At 45.1% G+C, this 19,472-nt stretch overlaps 1 protein-coding gene across 1 annotated transcript in view; it reads left to right on the top strand.

The window, feature by feature from the left end:
• The window catches only part of CDK5RAP2 (CDK5 regulatory subunit associated protein 2), a 70,827-nt gene extending 56,059 nt beyond the window's left edge, over positions 1-14,768 (top strand). The window contains 6 exon segments of the mRNA XM_081967683.1: positions 1,987-2,241; positions 2,904-3,133; positions 5,089-5,223; positions 7,281-7,419; positions 8,588-8,634; positions 11,094-14,768. Of these exon segments, the coding sequence (XP_081823809.1) occupies positions 1,987-2,241; positions 2,904-3,133; positions 5,089-5,223; positions 7,281-7,419; positions 8,588-8,634; positions 11,094-11,177 (890 nt within the window). The 3' untranslated portion in view covers positions 11,178-14,768.
• The last annotated feature ends 4,704 nt before the right edge of the window (positions 14,769-19,472 follow it).

The raw sequence follows: 19,472 nt of genomic DNA, 5'->3' as shown, positions 1-19,472 counted from the left end.
AGAAGACAACAGTTTCAGTTTCAGTTCAGGGCAGCAAACGAGTTAAGAGCTCCGCACAGACTCAGAGCTTCAGTACAGAACAGTTGAACTAAGCCACGCCCAGGCTCCTTGCTGTCTCCTTGTTGCTCGTACAGCAAATACTGTCTCAGTTGCCAAACAGCCCTCATTGGCTGACTTAATTGCTATGCCTGTTGATTGGCTGACCTTGCGCTCTGTAACTCACACTGTTGGATGAGTTATAAAACCCACTCTGGAGTTTTTGCAGGAGAAAAAAATGATTTATGTTCACGTAAAACTATTGCAGATAGTCTTTGACTTATGACCGCAATTGAGCCCAACCTTTCTGTTGCTAAGTGAAACATTGGTTAAGTGGGTTTGCCCCATTTTACGACTTTTCTCGCCGGAGTTGTTTAGTGAATCATTAACTCAATAATACGGTTGTTAAGTGAATCTGGCTTTCTCCTTTGATGTCAACTCATAAAGTTGCCATGGTGAGGAAAGGGGAACGCATTCCACGCATCCCTTCGGCTGGAGTCGGATCTCAGATTACTACAGCAGGCCTGGGAGGGGTGCACCTCATTGGAAAATGTGATTTATGACACAGACTGAGGGGAGGGAAGGAACAGGGGTAAAGTTCAGCTATAATTCAAACGAGGCTTAGATCTGACTGCAAAAGGGTATTGCCAAAATGATGCTCCTAATAAACGACTGGTTTTCTTTTGAAACTTGGCTCGAGGCTCATGAATCAATTAGGGCATCTTTTGGAAACCTGTCAGGCAGTCAGTTCTAAGCTTGGCTTGCCAGAAGGTCGGAAAATGGGGATCGCGCAACCCCGGGTCGCTGTGACCTGTCGTAAATATGAGTCAGTTGCCAAGCATGTGAGTTTTGCTCTTGTGACCCGGGGGGGGGGGTTTACCATGGTTGGGTGACAACTGGTCGTAAGACGCTTTTCCCACTTCTGTTGCATGGTCACTAAACAAGCTGTCGTAAGTCAAGGGCTACCTCTGGTGAGATTTTGTTGGGGTTTGAAAATGTGCAAGAAGGTATGGGAGGCCATGTTGGTGGCCCAAAGTTTGCTCTTTGCTAGGTTCAAAGAATGTTGAGTTCCTTGATTTGGGCGATCAGCTCTCCAGGTTTCAAGTCTGCTTTGATTTTTAGCCTTGGTTCCCACCTTCCACGTCGGCGACTCATAATTGGGATACTTTCTTATTGTTATTTAATCTCGCGCCAGCTTCTCTCCAGGCGCTCAAACGTCCTTCAGAATGTATAAATCTTCTCCACTCCAGTCCTTGAATATACGCCATTTCTTTCTCTTTTTTTTTGCTTTGGGTATGCAACATTAGCTTTTATAGTCAAAGTGAAACAATAATTTTTGGCTCTTTGGAGAGCGAAAGCAATTACTAGAGAAGGTTATACATGCATGCATCTGTGTGTCTGTGCGTTTTGTGCATGCAGGTTTTTGGGGGCCCATAAAATCATTAGAAGCGATGCGGTGGCTCAGTGGCTAAGATGCTGAGCTTGTCAATCAAAAAGGTTGGCAGCTCGAATCCCTATTTCCACGTAACGAAGTGAGCTCCCGTCACTTGTCCCAGCTTCTGCCAACCTAGCAGTTCGAAAGCACGTAAATAAATGCAAGTAGAAAAATAGGAACCACCTTTGGTGGGAAGGGAACAGTGTTCCTTGCGCCTTCAGCGTTGAGTCATGCCATCCACATGACCACGGAGACGTCTTCGGGCAGCGCTGGCTCTTCGGCTTTGAAACAGAGATGAGCACCGCCCCCTAGAGTCGGGAACGAGTAGCACAGATGTGCGAGGGGAACCCTTACCTTTTAAAATCATTACCTACCTACTCTTTAGAGCTGGCTCAGATTCTGGATTGTTCAGGATTTTAACAGCCACTATTTTAATTGTTCGTAACAGTAATGTGGGTTTATATTTCTTAAACACCAACCTCCCCCCTGCCCCCAAAACAACAAACAACTTTCAGATCGGCGCCAGGATGGAGCTGAAGAATGTAAGAAGGATCAAAACCAACCTCTTGATCTTGGCGAACTTTTGACTGAAATCCAGTTCTTGAGAAAGCAGCTGGAGCAGAGCATCCTGTCCAACCAGATGTTGCACAAAAAAGTAGAAGAGCAGCTGCGTCTTGGACAGGGGGAGAAGGAGAGCTGCTTGGGGTCAGCTGTGCAGATCAGCTACCTGTTCGGTCACGAGTCTCAACAACTTCCCACTGGGAACAAAGGTAGGGAGAAGGCGCATTCCGGCAACCTTAAAGGTAGGACAATGAAGCAGTGGGTGGAAACTCATCAAGGAGAGAAGCAACCGAAAACTAAGGAGAAACAGTTAGAAGTTATAACCTGACAGTTTGTCTGGTTATATATTTTGTCTAAAGTGGTATATAGGCTTTCCTGCTTGAGCAGGGGGTTGGACTAGAAGGCCTCCAAGGTCCCTTCCAACTCTGTTATTCTGTTATTTTGAATTCAAGGGAAGCAGAAGCTGTGGGTACTTCATTACTGGAGGTTTTGAAGATGAGACAGGACAGTCACTTGTCTGAAATGGTATAGGATCTCCTGCTTGAGCAGGGGGCTGGACTAGAAGACCTCCAAGATCCCTTCCTGTTCTATTCTGATTCATGCTAGATAAGAAAAAGGGGGCAATCTAGAAGATCTCCAAGGTCCCTTCCAACTCTGTTATTCTGTTAATTTCACCCCGTTTTTTCGAAGCAGAGGGTCTATATTATTTTCAACTGCCAGAGGAGTAGAGATTTATGGGCCATAGGTTAACGATCTGGGAACGGGTAAAGCCTTCACTTCCCCATAGAGGAGGGCTTTTGATTGTCATCTGTATGTGTCAATCAGACAGTTGGTAGCTAACCCAACATCCTCTTCCGTACCTCCGCTGCAGAGTTCAGCTTCAGCACCCTGGACAGCCCCTCCCATTGCAACCTGCTGACCAACAAGGAGGTTTGCCCCATCCCCAGTCACTGCGTCTGGGCGGACAAGAATGGCCAACATATCCTGGGCTTGATTGAAGATTACAACTGTCTCCGGAAGCAGATCACGGAAGGGCGGAAGCGGCTGTCTAAGCTGGAGCTTCCTCTGAAAGAGGAAGGAGATCCGGAATCTGCAGTGACAGTAAGTGGTGCAGTGGAGAAACAGTGGGAATATTATGGAACCACGGACTTCTAAAGAGTTGAGGAGGGAGTGTGTTTTTTAAAAAAAGGTTTTTTATTTTAAGTCTCATACATACTTTTACAAGTATACATTCTCTTGGTTATTGTTCTTATCACATTTTAACACTTTTAAACATTCGTTTTTCCATATAAAAATTAAAATATACGATCAGAATTGCTTTGCCCACCATCCCATAGACCTATTTTGTGTATGGGATGGTAAGCAAAGCAACATAGCCTACTTTTATTTCCTTATCTCCTTCTCTTTCGTCTCTACTTTCTCCTCCTCCTCTCCTTTCCCTTTCCTTCTTCCCCTTCCTCTCCCCTACTCCTCTCTACTTTTTCCCCTTTATACCCTCTCTCCTCCTCTTCCTATCCCTCCCCATCTTCCACTCCTTTCCTCTTTCTTCTTTCCCTCTCTTCTCCTCTCCTCTTCCTTGAGGATGGCGTGTTAAGGCACCAGGGGTTCAGTGGACTTTCTGTTTTTTTTCTGAAGATGTTTCGCTTCTCATCCAAGAAGCCCCTCTTCTTCCTCCTCCTCCTCCTCCTCCTCCTCCTCCTCCTCCTCCTCCTCCTCCTCCTCCTCCTTTTCCTCCCATACTTATTGGCTTTTCACCCACGTAAACTAGGGAGTGACCCTAACAGTTGGAGGATATGTTCTTAACAGGGATGTTATTATCCACTATTAATGTCAGTACTATTTTTTAGATATATAGTAATAAATGATGTCTATTGCTGGTTGATGACTGTAATAAAGATCTGATCTGACCTATTCTATTCTATTCTATTCCATTCCATTCCATTCCTCCTCCACCACCACCACTACCTTCTTCTTCACATCCTCCTCCTTCTTCCTCATCATCTCCTCCTTTTCCTTCTCCTCCTTCACCTCCTTCTTCTCCTCTTCCTCTTCCTCCTCCTCCTCCTCTGAAGAAGCTTCTTGGATGAGAAGCGAAACATCTTTAAAGAAAAACCAGAAAGTCCAGTTGCCTCTTGAAAAAAAAAAGCACCTTTGGGTTGACCATGGTTAGTTTCTCCCCACTTCACATTCTCTATCGCCCCTTTCTCACTTTAGCACTTCTTTCCGTTCTCTCTCTCTCTGACTCTCTCTCTCCGTTTCTCTCTCTGTCTCTCTCTCTCTCTCTCTGTCTCTCTCTCTATCTCTCTCTCTCTGCCTCTCTCTCTCTGTCCCTCTCTTCTCTTTCTCTGTCTGTCTGTCTCTCTCTCTCTGTCTGTCTCTGTCTCCGTCTCTCTCTCTGTCTGATTTCTCTCTCTCTCTCTCTCCGTCTCTGTCTGTCTCTGTTTCTGTCTCTCTCCGTCTCTGTCTCTCTCTCCGTCTCTCTGTCTCTGTCTGTCTCTCCATCTCCTCCTCTGTCTGTCTCTGTCTCTCTCTCTCTCTCTTTTTCATTCGTCTGCCGAGGAATACATTTTGCCTCTTCTCTGGATCGCTTGCTCACCATTAAATGGAACCGTTTAGTAGGTCTGCTAAGGGAGGATCCTCTATATCGCCAAAAGTGACGTCCGGAGTCATTTGACTTTCAAATGACGAGGCGTGGAATGCAAAACAGGAGAGGAAAGGGAGGATGTGTGTTTTCCCACAGAGCCCAGTAAATGTAACCCATTATTAAATACCATTATTAATTAGCCTGCCTTCCTGCTCCTCCAACAGCCACCCCTCCTTTTCCTGTTCTCGAATAACAATACATAATCTCGCTACCTTTTTAACTGAATAAATTAGTTTGGCCTGACTTGCAAATGTTCACGCTCATCAGTCCTCCCGAACTGTAGCCAATTGGATTTGGGCCATTAATTCAAGATGACTTTCCTTCCCACCCACCCCTCCCAGGGTAAGAAAATCTTTCTCATCTTCTTGGGGTTTTTTTCTTCCTTCCTTTCTTTCTTTCTTTCTTTCTCCAGGTTCCTCTGAGCAGTTTGTCTGCCACCATCAAGGCGGTCCAGGAGAACCTGGAAGAAGCTGGCCGCCTCTTGACCCTCCTCTGGAGGGTCTCCTTGCCAATGCAGGTGGTCCACGCTGCTGCTTACTCACTTCAGGTTAGGCTTGTTCTGGCCAAGGCTTCCCCAAAAAGCAGGAGGCAGATTCCTGGTCCCGACAAAACCCCTTCTGTTCAACGAATGTGGAATTCCTCTCATTCACGTTCATCCAAGGCCTGGCAAACAGTCTTTCAAAGGAGTATTTATGACCACAGACCTTATCTAGCTTGCCATGTAAATATTTTCCCAATGAGGTGCTGTGCAAGGAAAGACTGGGCACAGAGTCTCTGAGATTCACGGACAGATCTTCACACTCCTGAAACGATCGAACAAATTGTTTCCTGCAAAAGCCCACTGTCAGCGTTCCAAACATCATCCAGAATTAAATCAGAATCCAAGGCATAGCTTTTATCAAAGTTCCAATTTAATAAGAGAGACATGTTGGCACATCTGTGGAAAACCCGAATCTGAAAGCTTCCTGGGTTTTCCACCCAGTTGAAAGTTCATGATCTTTTTCCCACACCCACAAGTTCATCCCATGGTCCAATCTTCCTCTGCTACGCTGGCATTTCCACCCATCCGGTTCCAGTTCAGGTGCAGAGGTGCAGAGACAAAGGATGACCTTGGGCTTCTAGAAAGAATGTTGTTATGGCTACAGAGCATCTAACGCCCTACAATCCCCTCCTCCCATTTTCCCACAATAGAAAGTGCATAGCAGAATAATAGATAGTGTGGCAGGCCAAAGACCCCAAAAGAAAAGATGGCGGCAGGCCTGACGTATGGTTTGTTGTCACCCGATGTAATGCTGGCCAGTTGGAAAACGTTTGCAAGGGAGGGAAGAGCCATTTCCATAAGACGTTAGAACACGGGTGTCAAACTCGATTTCATTGAGGGCTACGTCAGGGTTGTGTTGGACCTCAGGGGGCCATGGTGGGCGTGGCCAGTTCGACATCCCTTTGTGTCAGGGGCGCCTTCGGCTGCCCAAGCGCTCTGCCAGTGAAAACGGGCTCTTGAGTTCCGTTTTCGGCTGTGATGGCCACCTGCAACACTCTGCCAGCGACAACTCTAACCCGCACCCAGCCCTCCTGAGCTCCATTTTCGCTGGCAGAGGCACTGTGGTTTGGTCCTTCGCTGTTTCCAGGGCAACCCCTCCGGTCAAATCGAAGCCTTGAGTTTGACACCCCTATGTTACAGCTTCGGGAATGTGGTGGGGAGAAGGTCTTTGGTGACCAACCATGTGTCTATGGAGATTCTCAAGTCATCCAGGTCCTGGTTGCCCCAAAGGTGCTTTTTTCAAGAGGCGACTGGACTTTCTCGTTCTTTCTTTTGAAGACGTTTTGCTCCTCATCCAAGAAGCTTCTTCAGCTCTGACTTGATGTTGTGGATTGATACGCCCTGCAGACCGCTGGTCATTTGCATCCTTTTAGCGAGTCGTTGAGGCCAATGGTGAAATTTAATTTTTTTTACTACCAGTTCTGTGAGCGTAGCTTGGTGGGCGTGATGTAGCTTGGTGGGTGGCTTGGTGGGCATGCCACAGGAAGGATACAGCCAGAGGTGGCATTTGCTGGTTCTCTGAACTACTCAAAATTTCTGCTACCGGTTCTCCAGAACCTGCTGGATTTCACCCCTGGTTGAGGCCACCTAGAGGTTTCATATCAACACAGATAAATCTCCATGTGGCCTTAATGACTCTCTAAAAAGGATGCAAATGACCAGCTGTCTGCAAGGAGTATCAATCCTTCCATTCCCTATCATCCAGTCAGAGCTGAAGAAGCTTCTTGGATGAGAAGCGGAATGTCTTCAAAGAAAAACCAGAAAGTCCAGTCACCTCTTGAAAAAAGCACCTTTGGGACAACCTGCTCTAGATTTCTTCTATGGACCTCCAACAGCCATCTCTTAGGGCAAGAGTCTCCAAACCTGGCAACTTTTAAGACTTGTGGACCTCAACGTCCAGAATTCCTCATCCAGCCATGCTGCTTAGTCACACCTTCTCAAGGAGGACATCTTCTTGAAAAGAAGCATTGTCATCTTCAGCCAGAGTGCCGTCTACCCAAGCTTTGGGAAGCACCCATACCCATCCTGTGGGAGAAAGCTAACCCTGCCTCCTTGCTCCGCAGGATGAAAATCTGAAGTCCGAGGTCTATAAGCTCCGTCGGAAAGTGGCCGAACAGGAAAAGAAGCTTTACAGCATGGCCAGGCACTTGTATTCCACCAACCAAATCAAAGAGGACATGGAGAAGGTCATCATAGATCAGTGTGAGTGGGAGATCTTCCATCTTCTCTGCTCTTTGTCCTGCTTCTGAACTTTGCAGTGACCTCAGAAGGTTAAAGTAGGCCAACCCAATGCCATTTCCCTACTTTTTTGAACCCTACTTTTCTCCCCCAGCTCCAAGTAGCAAGCTAGATCTCAGTTGGCGAAGCAAGTAGGAAGTTGACTAGCCACAAGAAATGTTTAGTGGGAACATCTCTTGAGACAATGTCCAGTTGGGAATCTGAGACGTGTCTGGAGTACTTTTAACAGAATTGATGAATAACAGAGTTGGAAGGGACCTTGGAGGCCTTCTAGCCCAACCTCCAGCTCGAGCAGGAGACCCTGTTAATGTTAGTGTTCCAAATAGCATCCAATATAAAATTGGAGTCCGGGGCAAAAGCTTCCTCAAAAGTTCCAATTCATTAAGAGAGCCATGTTGGCACATCTGGGAAAACCTGAATCTGAAAACTTCCCGATTTTCCCCACCCAGTGGAAAGTTCGAGATCTTGGCCCCCACACCCTCCAACTCCATCATATGGTCCAATCTTCCACTGCCATGAAGACAGATTCTTCCCATCCAGTTCCGGGCAGGTGCAGAGACAAAGGATGACCTTGAGTTTCTAAGAAGAGTGTTGTTATGACTACATATCACCCCACTCCATATAATCCCCCCTCCCATTTTCCCACAGTAGAACGTGTAGGGTGGGCCTGAAGTCCAAAAAGAAGAAGATGGTTTGCAGGCATGACAATACAATTTCCAACAGGTAGCTGTCCACTTTTTTCTGGAGGCAAGCTGTTCCACTGGTTTATTGTCCCCACTGTCGGGAAATTTCTCCTTATTTCACGGGCTTAACTTCCAAGCCATGTTTTTGTCTTAACTTACAGGTAGTCCTCGGCTTACGACCACAATTGAGCCCGGAATTCCAGTCACAAATCATTGGGGTCATAAGTCGAGGCACTACATGACCGTACCCGACTTTTTCAACCATTTTTTGAATGTCAGTTCATAAGCCGTAATCACAGTTGTACGTTTGAATCCACTCTCCCAAATGGGCATTTTTAAAAATTTTTTAATTTTGCCATTAAACACCTGGTCGTACGTAGACGACTGCCACTGGAGGCTTAGGGGAAATGCACCTTCTCAAGGCAAACTAACTCTCTTTCTCTTTGCAGTGACGTTAACGCACAATGTTTTAAAAAAAGCCAGAGAAAATCTTGAAGTAAGTAGAAACACTCACCAACATCCTCATGTCTCTTTCTGTTTTCCCTTCTTCCTTTTCTGTAAGTAGTGGGATCTTGGGAATCACCCATCTTGCAAAAAATACCCAATAATTGTGTTGTGGCCCGCCAGTAGCCAGTGCGGCTGGCAGCAGACTCAGACAGTGAGGAGGTCGGGGAGGAAGATGGGCTAGTCCTGGAGTCTGGGGAAGGCTCTGAGGAGGGCTCTGTGTCGGAAGCAGAGAGGGGGCCAGGGCCGTCTGACAGTTATCAGTTGCCTTCATAGTCGATCAGGAGCATTGCAGGAAAAAATGTTTTGCCTTATTTCTGCTGTTTTTTTTCTACAGAGTACTTGCATACCATTTCTGCACAAAAACTGATCAGGATAGCCATGCTTTATTTGGGGGGCAGTCAAAGAAGTAAGAGTGGAGCGGAGTGGAGTCGAGTGGAGTAGAGTAGAGTAGAGTAGAGTAGAGTAGAGTAGAGTAGAGTAGAGTGAAGAGGAAGAAGGAAGAAGGAAGAATAGAGAATAGGCTAGGAGCTGGAAGGGACCTTGGAGGTCTTCTAGTTCCAGCCTGCTGCTCAAGCAGGAGAACCTATCGAAGAATGAATGAATGAATAGAATAGAATTACAGAATGGAATGGAATGGAATAGAATAGAACAGAGAAGAGAAGAGAATAGAGAAAGTGGAATGGAAGAAGAGAAGAGACGAAAACAGAACCGGCTAGAGGGGATGGGAGTCAGGGGCACCGTTTTACGGTGGTTTGGCTCCTACCTCTCTGACCGGACGCAACGTGTGTTGGCAGGGGAGCAGAGATCGACCCGGAGGCCACTCACATGTGGAGTGCCACAGGGATCGGTGCTCTCGCCTCTCCTGTTCAACACATACATGAAACCGCTGGGCGAGATCATCCGTGGTTTTGGGGTGGGATATCATCTGTATGCTGATGATACTCAGCTATACATTTCCACCCCGAACCACCTCAATGAGGCCGTTGAAATGATGTCCCGGTGTTTGGAGGCCGTACGGGTCTGGATGGATGGCAACCGACTAAAACTCAACCCTTCCAAGACGGAGTGGCTGTGGCTTCCGGCCTCCCGGTTCAACCAGTTGCTTCCATCTCTGGCCATCGGGGGCGTGCAACTGGCCCCCATGGAACAGGTGCGCAATTTGGGGGTCCTCCTAGATGCCCGGCTGTCCATGGATGACCATGTAACAGCCGTGGCAAGGGGGGCGTTCCATCAGGTTCGCCTGATGCGCCAATTGCGCCCCTTATTGGACCGGGATGCCCTACGCACAGTCACCCATGCGCTAGTGACGTCTCGCCTGGACTACTGCAATGCTCTCTACATGGGGCTTCCCTTGAGATGCACTCGGAGACTACAGTTGGTCCAGAACGCGGCCGCGCGGGTGATTATGGGGAGGACTAGATACTCCCCTGTAACACCTCTCCTGCGCGAGCTGCACTGGCTTCCTGTGGTCTACCGAGTGCGTTTCAAGGTTTTGATTATGATCTTTAAAGCGCTTCATGGCACAGGACCTAGTTACATGCAGGATCGCATCCTGCCCCACACATCCCTACAACCAATCCGCTCACACAGAGAGGGACTTCTCCGGGTGCCGTCCGCTAAACAGTGTCGGGGGGCGACACCCAGGAGTAGAGCCTTCTCTGTGATGGGCCCAGCCCTGTGGAATGACCTCCCCCGTGACATCAGGATTACTTCCGATCTCCGCTCCTTCCGTGTACAGCTGAAGACCCACCTCTTTCAATTATCTGGCCTGGCTCAACCGTAATTATTCTTACTCCTCCTGACTGTCCTTTTAAATTTTTAAATTTTAAATTGTGTTTTTACAATTGGGGTATTTTAATGGTGATTTTAAACTGTCTTAATGTGATGTAATTTGTTACCTCCTCCGTGCATGTATGTCTTTGTATATATGTATGTTTATGTTTTGTACATATGTTTTATGTTTTATATGCTTTATTGTATGCCGCCCCGAGTCCTGTCTGGAAAGGGAGCGGCTAATAAATTCAAATTTAAAAAAAAAAAAATTTAAAGAAGAGAAGAGAAGAGAGAAAGTGGAATGGAAGAATAGAAGAGAACAGAGCAGAATAAGAATAGGATAGGATAAGAGATAGCATAAGAGAAGTTAGGATAGGAGCTGGAAGGGACTTTGGAGGTCTTCTATTCCAGCCCCCTGCTCAAGCAGGACAACCTACACAATTTCAGACAAGTGACTTTTCTTAAAAAACCTCCAGTGAGTTTTCTCAAGTCTGAGATGGGCAGATAAATCTTTTCCCCGTCCTGCTAAATTTCTACTATAGGTGCGGAAACTTTTCCTACATGGTGGAGCCTCCTTAGCAATCAGTAAGATATCCCACAATAGGGAAGGGAGAGGTGATTTCACTGCCGCTGTGACAGCCCCATTAATGCCAAAACCTTTGTTTTATTCCCTAGGCTCATCCATCAGTCACCAAAGCCAGACAGTCCGGCCTCATGAAGAAGAGTTGTTTAAGCAAAGACCCCGGGGGCCTACAATAAAGGCCATTTTCCTTTGCCGAGCTGGTCCTTTTGAGTACTTCTTGCACGAAGCCAAGTCCTTGTCCCGATAAACCCCTTTTATTTAATTGAGAGTGAATTCCTCTCCAGCAAAGTCTTTCCTCTTCCCACAGTCTTTCAAGGTAGTTCACAATTACCGACCTTGATCAGGCTTGGAGAGTGGCCAGGCCGATATCTTTCAGACGCCGTCATACTTGGCCAGAATGCAGGAATGAACTGATTGCCTCCTGCAAACTCCACTCCCCTTTCGCTCCTCTTTTATTCCCTCTGGGAGGGGCCATTCATCATCCACCTGTGGCTTTACTCCCGAGTCAACCCTTGTTCCTTAGCTGTTCCCTTCATCTGGCAACTCTGCGCATGCGCACACTGGGAACAGGCTCCAGCTGTTCTTCTGCCTCACTGATCTCCGACTCCGAAGGCAGCTGATAACTGTCAGACGGCCCTGGCCTCATCTCTGCCTCCGACACAGAGCCCTCGTCCGAGCCTTCTCCACACTCCAGGACTGGCCCAGGTTCCTCCCCAACCTCCTCACTGTCCAAATCTGCTGCCAACTCCACTGGCCACTGGAGGGCCACAACACTTTTTTTCCCCTCCAAGGCCTTAATATCCTTACATTTCTACCCCATTACTCCGGCGTTTTCTACCCCAATGTCGTCTGGATATCCAGACTGCAATGCTCTCTCTCATGTCCCGAGGATGGTAAATTTTGGTACGCATCATTTTTTTTCTTCTTCTCCAGCTTTCTCTGGCTGGGCCAACCTCAGTGCTTTAGCTCTGCTCCATGAAAAGGGTATCCCTTTACATGTCAAGAAGATGGATCTGCTGTCAAGAACGTCAATGAAGTCCGAGTTAATGTAGGCAGGCGGAGTTTTTGGAGCGCTGGAATCTCGGAGGTGGGAGAGCGTGGGAACGTAGACACCCCCCCCCCCCCCCCGTGCGGCGAATAAAAGCTTTTGCGATTCTTTGCTTGGACGTCTTGGCTGAAAGCGACTCGCTTGCGGGGTTCGGGTCTCCGAGAGGACCCTGTAATGAAAAAAAGAAAAGAAAATGGAGATGTTGGTTTGCACCCAACTACTTGCTCTCCTCCTTTCCATCCCATCATTGCAGGATCTTGCATCTTTTCTTCTGGAGCTGAGATGGAGGAGTTGGTCGTTGCCCCAACAATTGGCTGCTCCCACGAGTGCAAAGTTTACTGTTGAATCTGGAGGGAGGGAGATGCTTATTTCTCTCCTTTACTTTGCTCACTTCCATTGGGTTTTAGGTAGGACTTCTCCATCCCTAAACCTACAGAGGACCTTCTGCTACCTCCCTTTTGGGCAGAGCACCTGCCTCTAAATTGCTTGGACAATATGCAACTCCCACTCGGATGCCCATTGGACCGAAAAAGTAGCCGTGAAGTTGACCAGGTCCATCTTTAAATGTCCTCTCCATCCCAAACGGGAGAATAGATTCCAGTTGGGGCTTTAGATGTTGTCTTTTGAGGACAATCCCAGAACTCCTGATCTCTTCCCAACCGCATGGTTGAAATTTGGAAGCTATGTTAGACCTCCTTTTTACCATGTTCAAAATCCCAGGAACCAAACTTTTCCAGAACTTGGGACAGAAGCAGGGGAGGTATGCTGCTGGTTTGCACCGATTCACTAGTGGCGGTGGTGGGAGGCTCCGCCCACCCAGTCACTATCCGCGCATGCGCTCCCGCTACTGAATTGGTGGTGAAGATAGTAGGATACCATTACTGGACAGAAGGTCCAAAAATTCCAGATCCCCTCCCATTGTCCTCATGTCCACACTAAGCTGTTACATAATTCAACGTTAATAATTGTAATGTTTTTAAACATTACTATTATTAACAATAATAATTAAACGTAATTCAAAGTATGATTTCCCTCTAAAAAATTCCATCTTTTGTTCTGTAATATTCCTTTTTGAGCATTCCTGCATCTAAACCATTCCTGTAGACTTATTTTAGAATGTGTTGGTTTTTATACTGTATGTGGTGATATATTTCTTGTTTGCTATGGCGTCAGACTTGTATAACTGCCATTTTAGAACTTCTCTTAAGGTGGGATTTAAAAGAAGTATTTATTTGTTGGTGTCTCGGTTGGCCGCTGGTGGAAAACCGGTGCCCGAGCGAGAGAGACTTCTGTCCTGATCAACCTGGATGTTTGCTTTTTTTTTACCCCAAGATAATTTCAATTCCATAATATTTCTTTTACTGCTATCCTATCTTCTCCATCCCAGACTGATAACTTCTTTCCTATTAGGGAAAAGGAAAAAAAATAACAAGTGAAGCAGCCCTTAGGAATGTAGCTAGATTAACCCCCCCCCTCCAGGCAATTAGTGCCAGCAGAAATACTAAAGAAGAATAATTGAAATGATAACTGGATGTTTACTTAGGGTTTTTCAGACAGCCAAGGAAAACGTAGAAAGCTAATTCTGGATGAATTTCTTTTCATGGAAATGGCAGATAGTGGGGATTTTGGGGAGAGGAGAAGAGTCCACCAGCAAATTTGGTGGTACGGAGATGGTTCTCCTTGGTCCATGTTTCTGGAGTTTACGTGTTAGTAGACTTCATCAAGGGATCTACATTTGGCTTGGGAGCAGATCCTGTTGGACCGTAAGTCTCTTCATTTTAACATTGGTGGGACAGTCAATGACATTGTCAGTGTTCCAAACAGCATCCAAAATTTAATCAAGAGTCCAAGGCAAATGATTCAAACATTACAATTTATTTAGAGAGCCATGTTCTGGGAAAATCCGAATCTGAAAGCTTCCCAGTTTTCCCCACCCAGTTGAAAGTTCAAGATCTTGCCCCCACACCTACAAGTCCATCCCATGGTCCAATCCCCCATTGCCATCCTGGCAGTTCCACCCATCCAGTTCCAGTCAGGTGCAGAGGTGCAGAGACAAAGGATGACCTTGGCTTTCTAGAAAGAATGTTGTTATGGCTACATAGTAGGTGACTCTGTACAACCCCCCCTCCCATTTTCCCACAATAGAAAATGGATAGCAGAAAAATAGAAAGTGTGGCAGACCAAAGTCCCAAAGGAAAAGATGGCTCGCATGTCAACCATCTCTGAGACTTTGATCTGTTGAGCATAGATGTATAGGAACATGGGCACTTTTGGAAGCATTAAATGTTCCACCTTATCTATCGAAGAGGTGGATTCTCGCCAGAGATTACTAAGAATAGAAAGATGATAGTTACCGGGAGGAAAAAAAGCCCTGAGAAATCAGAACTTCTAGATAAATAGATCCAGGGTTGGCCTTCAACTTCCTGCCATGAAGCGAAGGTAGGTGTCCTGCAGGGAATAAATTATTTCCCCATAAAAATCTCTCATCTTCTTGGCTTTGCTTATTACATCCGGACGGCTGGATTTCAGCTTTTCTCGTCGCTTCCTTTTATACGGTACACAATATTTTTTTGTTTGTTTTCTAACTTTAAAACGTGTGTGCGTACGGAGGGGATGGATTTATGCCCCGGCTGTGTTGTACGTCAAGGAAATTGATCTCAGGAACAAGATGTTAAGGTCCACGTTTCCAGTTCAATAAATGGATCTCTTTTGTTTTACAAAGTTGTATGGTTGGGGGTGTTTTTTGTCTGACTAGCATGATTCACCTTGGATTTCTTCTCAAAATCTACATTTTATCCCTTTATTTTTATCTCTTCATAAATAGTATAGAATCCAATAGAATAGGAGGATAGAATATGAATAGAATGGGAGGATAGAATAGGAATAGAATAGAATAGGAATATAGAATAAGAGAATAGAATAGAATACGAATATAGGAGAATAGAATAGAATAGGAATATAGGATAGGAGAAGAGAATAGAATAGGATTATAGAATAGGAGAATAGAATAGAATTGGAATATAAAATAGAATAGAATGGAATCGGAATATAGAATAGAATGGAATGGAATTCTTTATTGGCCAAGTGTGATTGGACACACAAGGAATTTGTCTTTGGTGCAGAAGCTCTTCAGTGTACATAAGGAGAATAAAATGCATTCATCAAATATAAAAAGATACAACACTTAGTGATAGTCAAGGTTACTCATAAGCTATCAAATCGTATTAGGAAACAAATAAAAACAATATAAATTGAAAGATACAAGCAACATGGTTATAGTCATAAGTGGGGAGAGATAGATGCTAGGAAGGAAGAGAAGAATAATAGTAATACAGCCTTAGTAAATTATTGACAGTGTTGTGGGAATTAGTTGTTAAGTAGAGTGATGGCATTAAGGGAAAAAACTCCTTGTGTCTAGTCTTGGTGTGCAGTGCCCTATAGCGTCGTTTTGAGGATAGGAATTGAAACCATCTATGTCCAGGATGCGAGGGGTCTGTAGATGTTTTCACAGCCCTCTTTTTGACTCATGCAGTGTGCAGGTCCTCCATGGAAGGCAGGTTGGTAGCCATGGTTTTTTCTGCCGTTCTAATTATCCATTGAAGTCCGTGTCGGTCTTGTTGGGTTGCAGAACCAAAAGTGACAGAGGAGCAGATGACAGATTCAGCCATTCCTCCGTAGAACTGAATCAGCAGCTCCTTGGGCAGTTTGAGCTTCCTGAGTTGGCGCAGAAAGAACATTCTTCGTTGTGCTTTTTCTGATGACGTTTTCGATGTTAGGTGACCATTTTAAGTCTTGAGATATGATGGAACCTAGTAACTTGAAGGGCTACTGTTGATCCTGTCTAGTATTGTAAGAGGCGGTATAGGAGGTTGGGGAAAATGTTTCCTATAGAGTCCCAACTTTGGAAGTATAGTTTTTATTCCAGGAGGCTGAAGCCTAACACAGCTAGGCCTTAACGGTAGATGGGCTGCTTTCGTGGTGTGGAGACAATAATTTGGTCCTTAACCCCAATAAGACCAAGGAGCTTACAGTGGACTACAGAAGGAATAGATCAGGCATCCAGCCCTTGCTTAGCAAGGGAGACCGAGTGGAGCAAGTGGCCAGTTTAGGGGTCTAGGGGTTTTAAATACAGTATTTTAATTGTTTTTATCAATCGATCTCCTCCTTTTGTATGTCTGTATGTTTTAGTGTACCTTTGTTATATGTTTGTTTTGTTTACATATTTATTTCGAATGTTTCGTTGTACGCCGCCCCGAGTCCTTCGGGAGAGGGTGCGGCTAAGAAATAAATATATTATTATTATTATTATTATTATTATTATTATTATTATTATTATTATTATTATTATTATTATTATTATTATTATTATTATTATTATTAAGTTTTTGGATGTTATCATAAAAAGAAGACATTGCAGCCCTGGTCAAAAGAGCCCAGCAGAAATTATATGACTTGAGACTTCTCGGGAAACAACAACTGAATGGAAAACTCCTGGTGACCTTCTACCGCTGCACCATAGAGAGTATTTTAACTCACTGCCCCTGTGTCTGATTTGCCAATTGCACAGGGGCAGATAGGATGCACTCCAGAGGGTCAACGTCATTGCCCAGAGGATCATGGGTTGCCCCCTCCCCTCTTTGGAAGAGCTTTATAGCTCCCGTTGCCTTAAGATAGTTCAAAACATCCTTAAAGATCCATCTCATCCTGGGCACCTCTTTTTTTTTTTAACTATTACCATTTGGCAGCCGGTACAGGACAATAAAAACAAGGACAAATAGGTTGAAAAACAGCTTCTATCTCAGAGCAGTATCTATATTGAATTCTTCTGTGTATAGTGCAATATTAATGCAATATCAGGGGTTTTCAATTCAATTCTATAGAATGCGAAGGAGGTGTGTTTGTGTTTTATTTTCATAGTTATTGTCTACACATAAGATGGCATTTAATTTCGTTGTATGAGGTGCAATGACGGTAAACAAATTAACTAACTACAGCCTCAATTGTGACCAAAATTACCCGTCGTGAAGTGAGACGGTTGTTAAGCAAGTTCTTCCCGATTTTACGACTTTTTTTTTGGACACGCTCGTTCAGCCAACTGGCGGTTGCTAAGTGAACCACACAGTCGTTAAATGAATCTGGCTTCTCTTATTAACTTTGATCTTTGGCTGTGAAGGTCATGGGATCACATGACCTTGGAATCCTACACCCCGGTTGCCAAGGACCTACATTTTAAGCATCAGACATTGCCGCAATGGTCATAAGTGCGAGGACCGGTTGTAAATCTCTCCTCCCCCCCCCCAAATAGGTTCAAAAGACTGTAAGTGGAGGAATATCGTATTGAACGATCGAACTGAAGTTTAATTTTAGATCCACGTTAAAATTCCCACTCTTGTCTTCCCAGAGACATCAGATTAATTTTACTCCCGTCACTAAATTATAGACACTTGGTGCTAATCAGAAATTGCTATCAATTTTGCAACTTTCAGAATTAATTGCTCCGATCCCTCCTTTGGTGAGCGCACCTGAAACATCTGCAAGGCTATTTATAGCAAAACCCTCTCTTGCTTTGTAATTGTGATATCTACCCACCTGTCCTTTTGTGTGTTTCTTTTATGCGGGGGGGGGGGGGTGGGGAGGGAGAAGCAGAGGGAGGCTGAGATAAATTTTGGTGCCTTCTACCATTTTTATTTGTTTATTTATTAGTTTGTCCAACATGCACAAGACAGCAGGATATATGAACATGGACATGAATGAGAGAAATGAATACAAATAAATGGGGACGATAGGACAGGGACGGTTTGCACGCTGGTGGGCTTATGCACGCCCACTTTACGGACCTCTTAGGAATGGGGTGAAGTCCACGAAGGGATAGTTTAAGGTTGAAGCTGTGGGGGGTTTGAGGATGTAACAATGGAGTCAGGTAGAGCATTCCAGGCGTTGACCACTCTGTGGCTGAAGCCGTATTTTCTGCAATCGAGTTTGGAGCAGTTTACCTTGAGTTTCTATCGATTGTTTGCCCTTGTATTATTGCGGTTGAAGCCGAAGTAGTCGTTGACAGGTAGGACGTTGTAGCAGACAATTTTGTGTACTGTGCTTAGGTCAGACTATAGGTAGCGTAGTTCCAGTTTGTCGAAGGCCAAAATTTCGAGCCTCGTGGAATAAGGGATCCTATTGTGAGCAGAGGAGTGGAGGGCTCTTCTCGTGAAATACCTCTGGACCTGCTCGATTGTATTAATGTCCAATATACAGTGTGGATTCCAGGCAGACGAGCTGTATCCGTGGATTGGTCTGGCAAAGGTTTTGTACGTCTGAGTTTGCAGTACGATGTTACCAGAGAAGAAGCTTTGCAAAATTAGGTTAACAACTCTTAATGCCTTTTTGGCAATGCTGTTACAGTGAGCTCTTCCTTGGCCTTTTGTCCCCAATAAAAAGAGATCCACCTGCCGTTGTGGTAACACAGCCTGGAGAGTGGGTTTACTTAGTAACCAAGGTTACGACGGCACTGGTAAACCTATGGCCGTTTTTCACTCTTACGACCCTTGCAGCATCCCCGCGGGATCCAAATGCAGACCCTTGGCAACTGATTCGTATTTATGAGCCACATGGTGTCCCTTTTGTGACCTGTCATAAAATGGAATAGAATAGAATAGAATAATAGAGTAGAATAGAATAGAAATTGGAATACAGTAGAATGGAATGGAATAGAATCTGGAAGGGACCTTGGAGGTCTTCTAGTCCAACCCCCTGCTCAAGCAGGAGAACCTATACCATATTTCAGATAAGTGATTGTCTTGTCTGCACGATCCTAGTTTCAAAACAGTAAAAAAGCCCATTCGTAATGAAAACCGCTAACGAACCAAGGCTGGGTAATTGTCGAGGAAATCAGGGACGGCATTTTTACAAGGAGAGAAAAAGTTAGCAGGGAGAACTTTTCCTTCTTCCCCTGCAAAATTTTGACCTAATTAATTTAAACAGCGCCGTGGAAATTGCTCCCACCCCCCCTCACCCCAGTTAAAAGCCCTGGGGGAAACAAAATCTCTAAGAAGAGCAATATTTTAATGACTCTAACCTAGAATCGTTTGACGTGGAAAACCAGAAAGGAACGGTTCGGGGAAATGAAAGTAGGTTTGTGATCAGACTCTTGAGATGGAATAATTATATGCAGGTCTTGGCGTATTTGGGTCTAGTATATATGTATATACAACATACCACAGGAATTGCAAGGCTTAGATTCATGCACAGAATGGCACAGGAGCCGCGAGAGAAAATGCCACCAAAATCTGCCCTTTAAATATCTCCGCCTGAAAATGCAAATTGCTACCTGAAGAGATTAGGTATTAAAATATCCAACCCATTTTTTTTTATGCCCCTGGAAATTAAAAGCCAGGCGCTTCGGGATTAATCAAATAATAACCAACCACAG

The sequence above is a fragment of the Natrix helvetica genome, assembly GCF_964273705.1.
Source record: "Natrix helvetica genome assembly, chromosome: 15".
NCBI classification, from domain to species: Eukaryota; Metazoa; Chordata; class Lepidosauria; order Squamata; family Natricidae; genus Natrix; species Natrix helvetica.
This window is presented reverse-complemented; position numbering and strand designations above follow the sequence as displayed.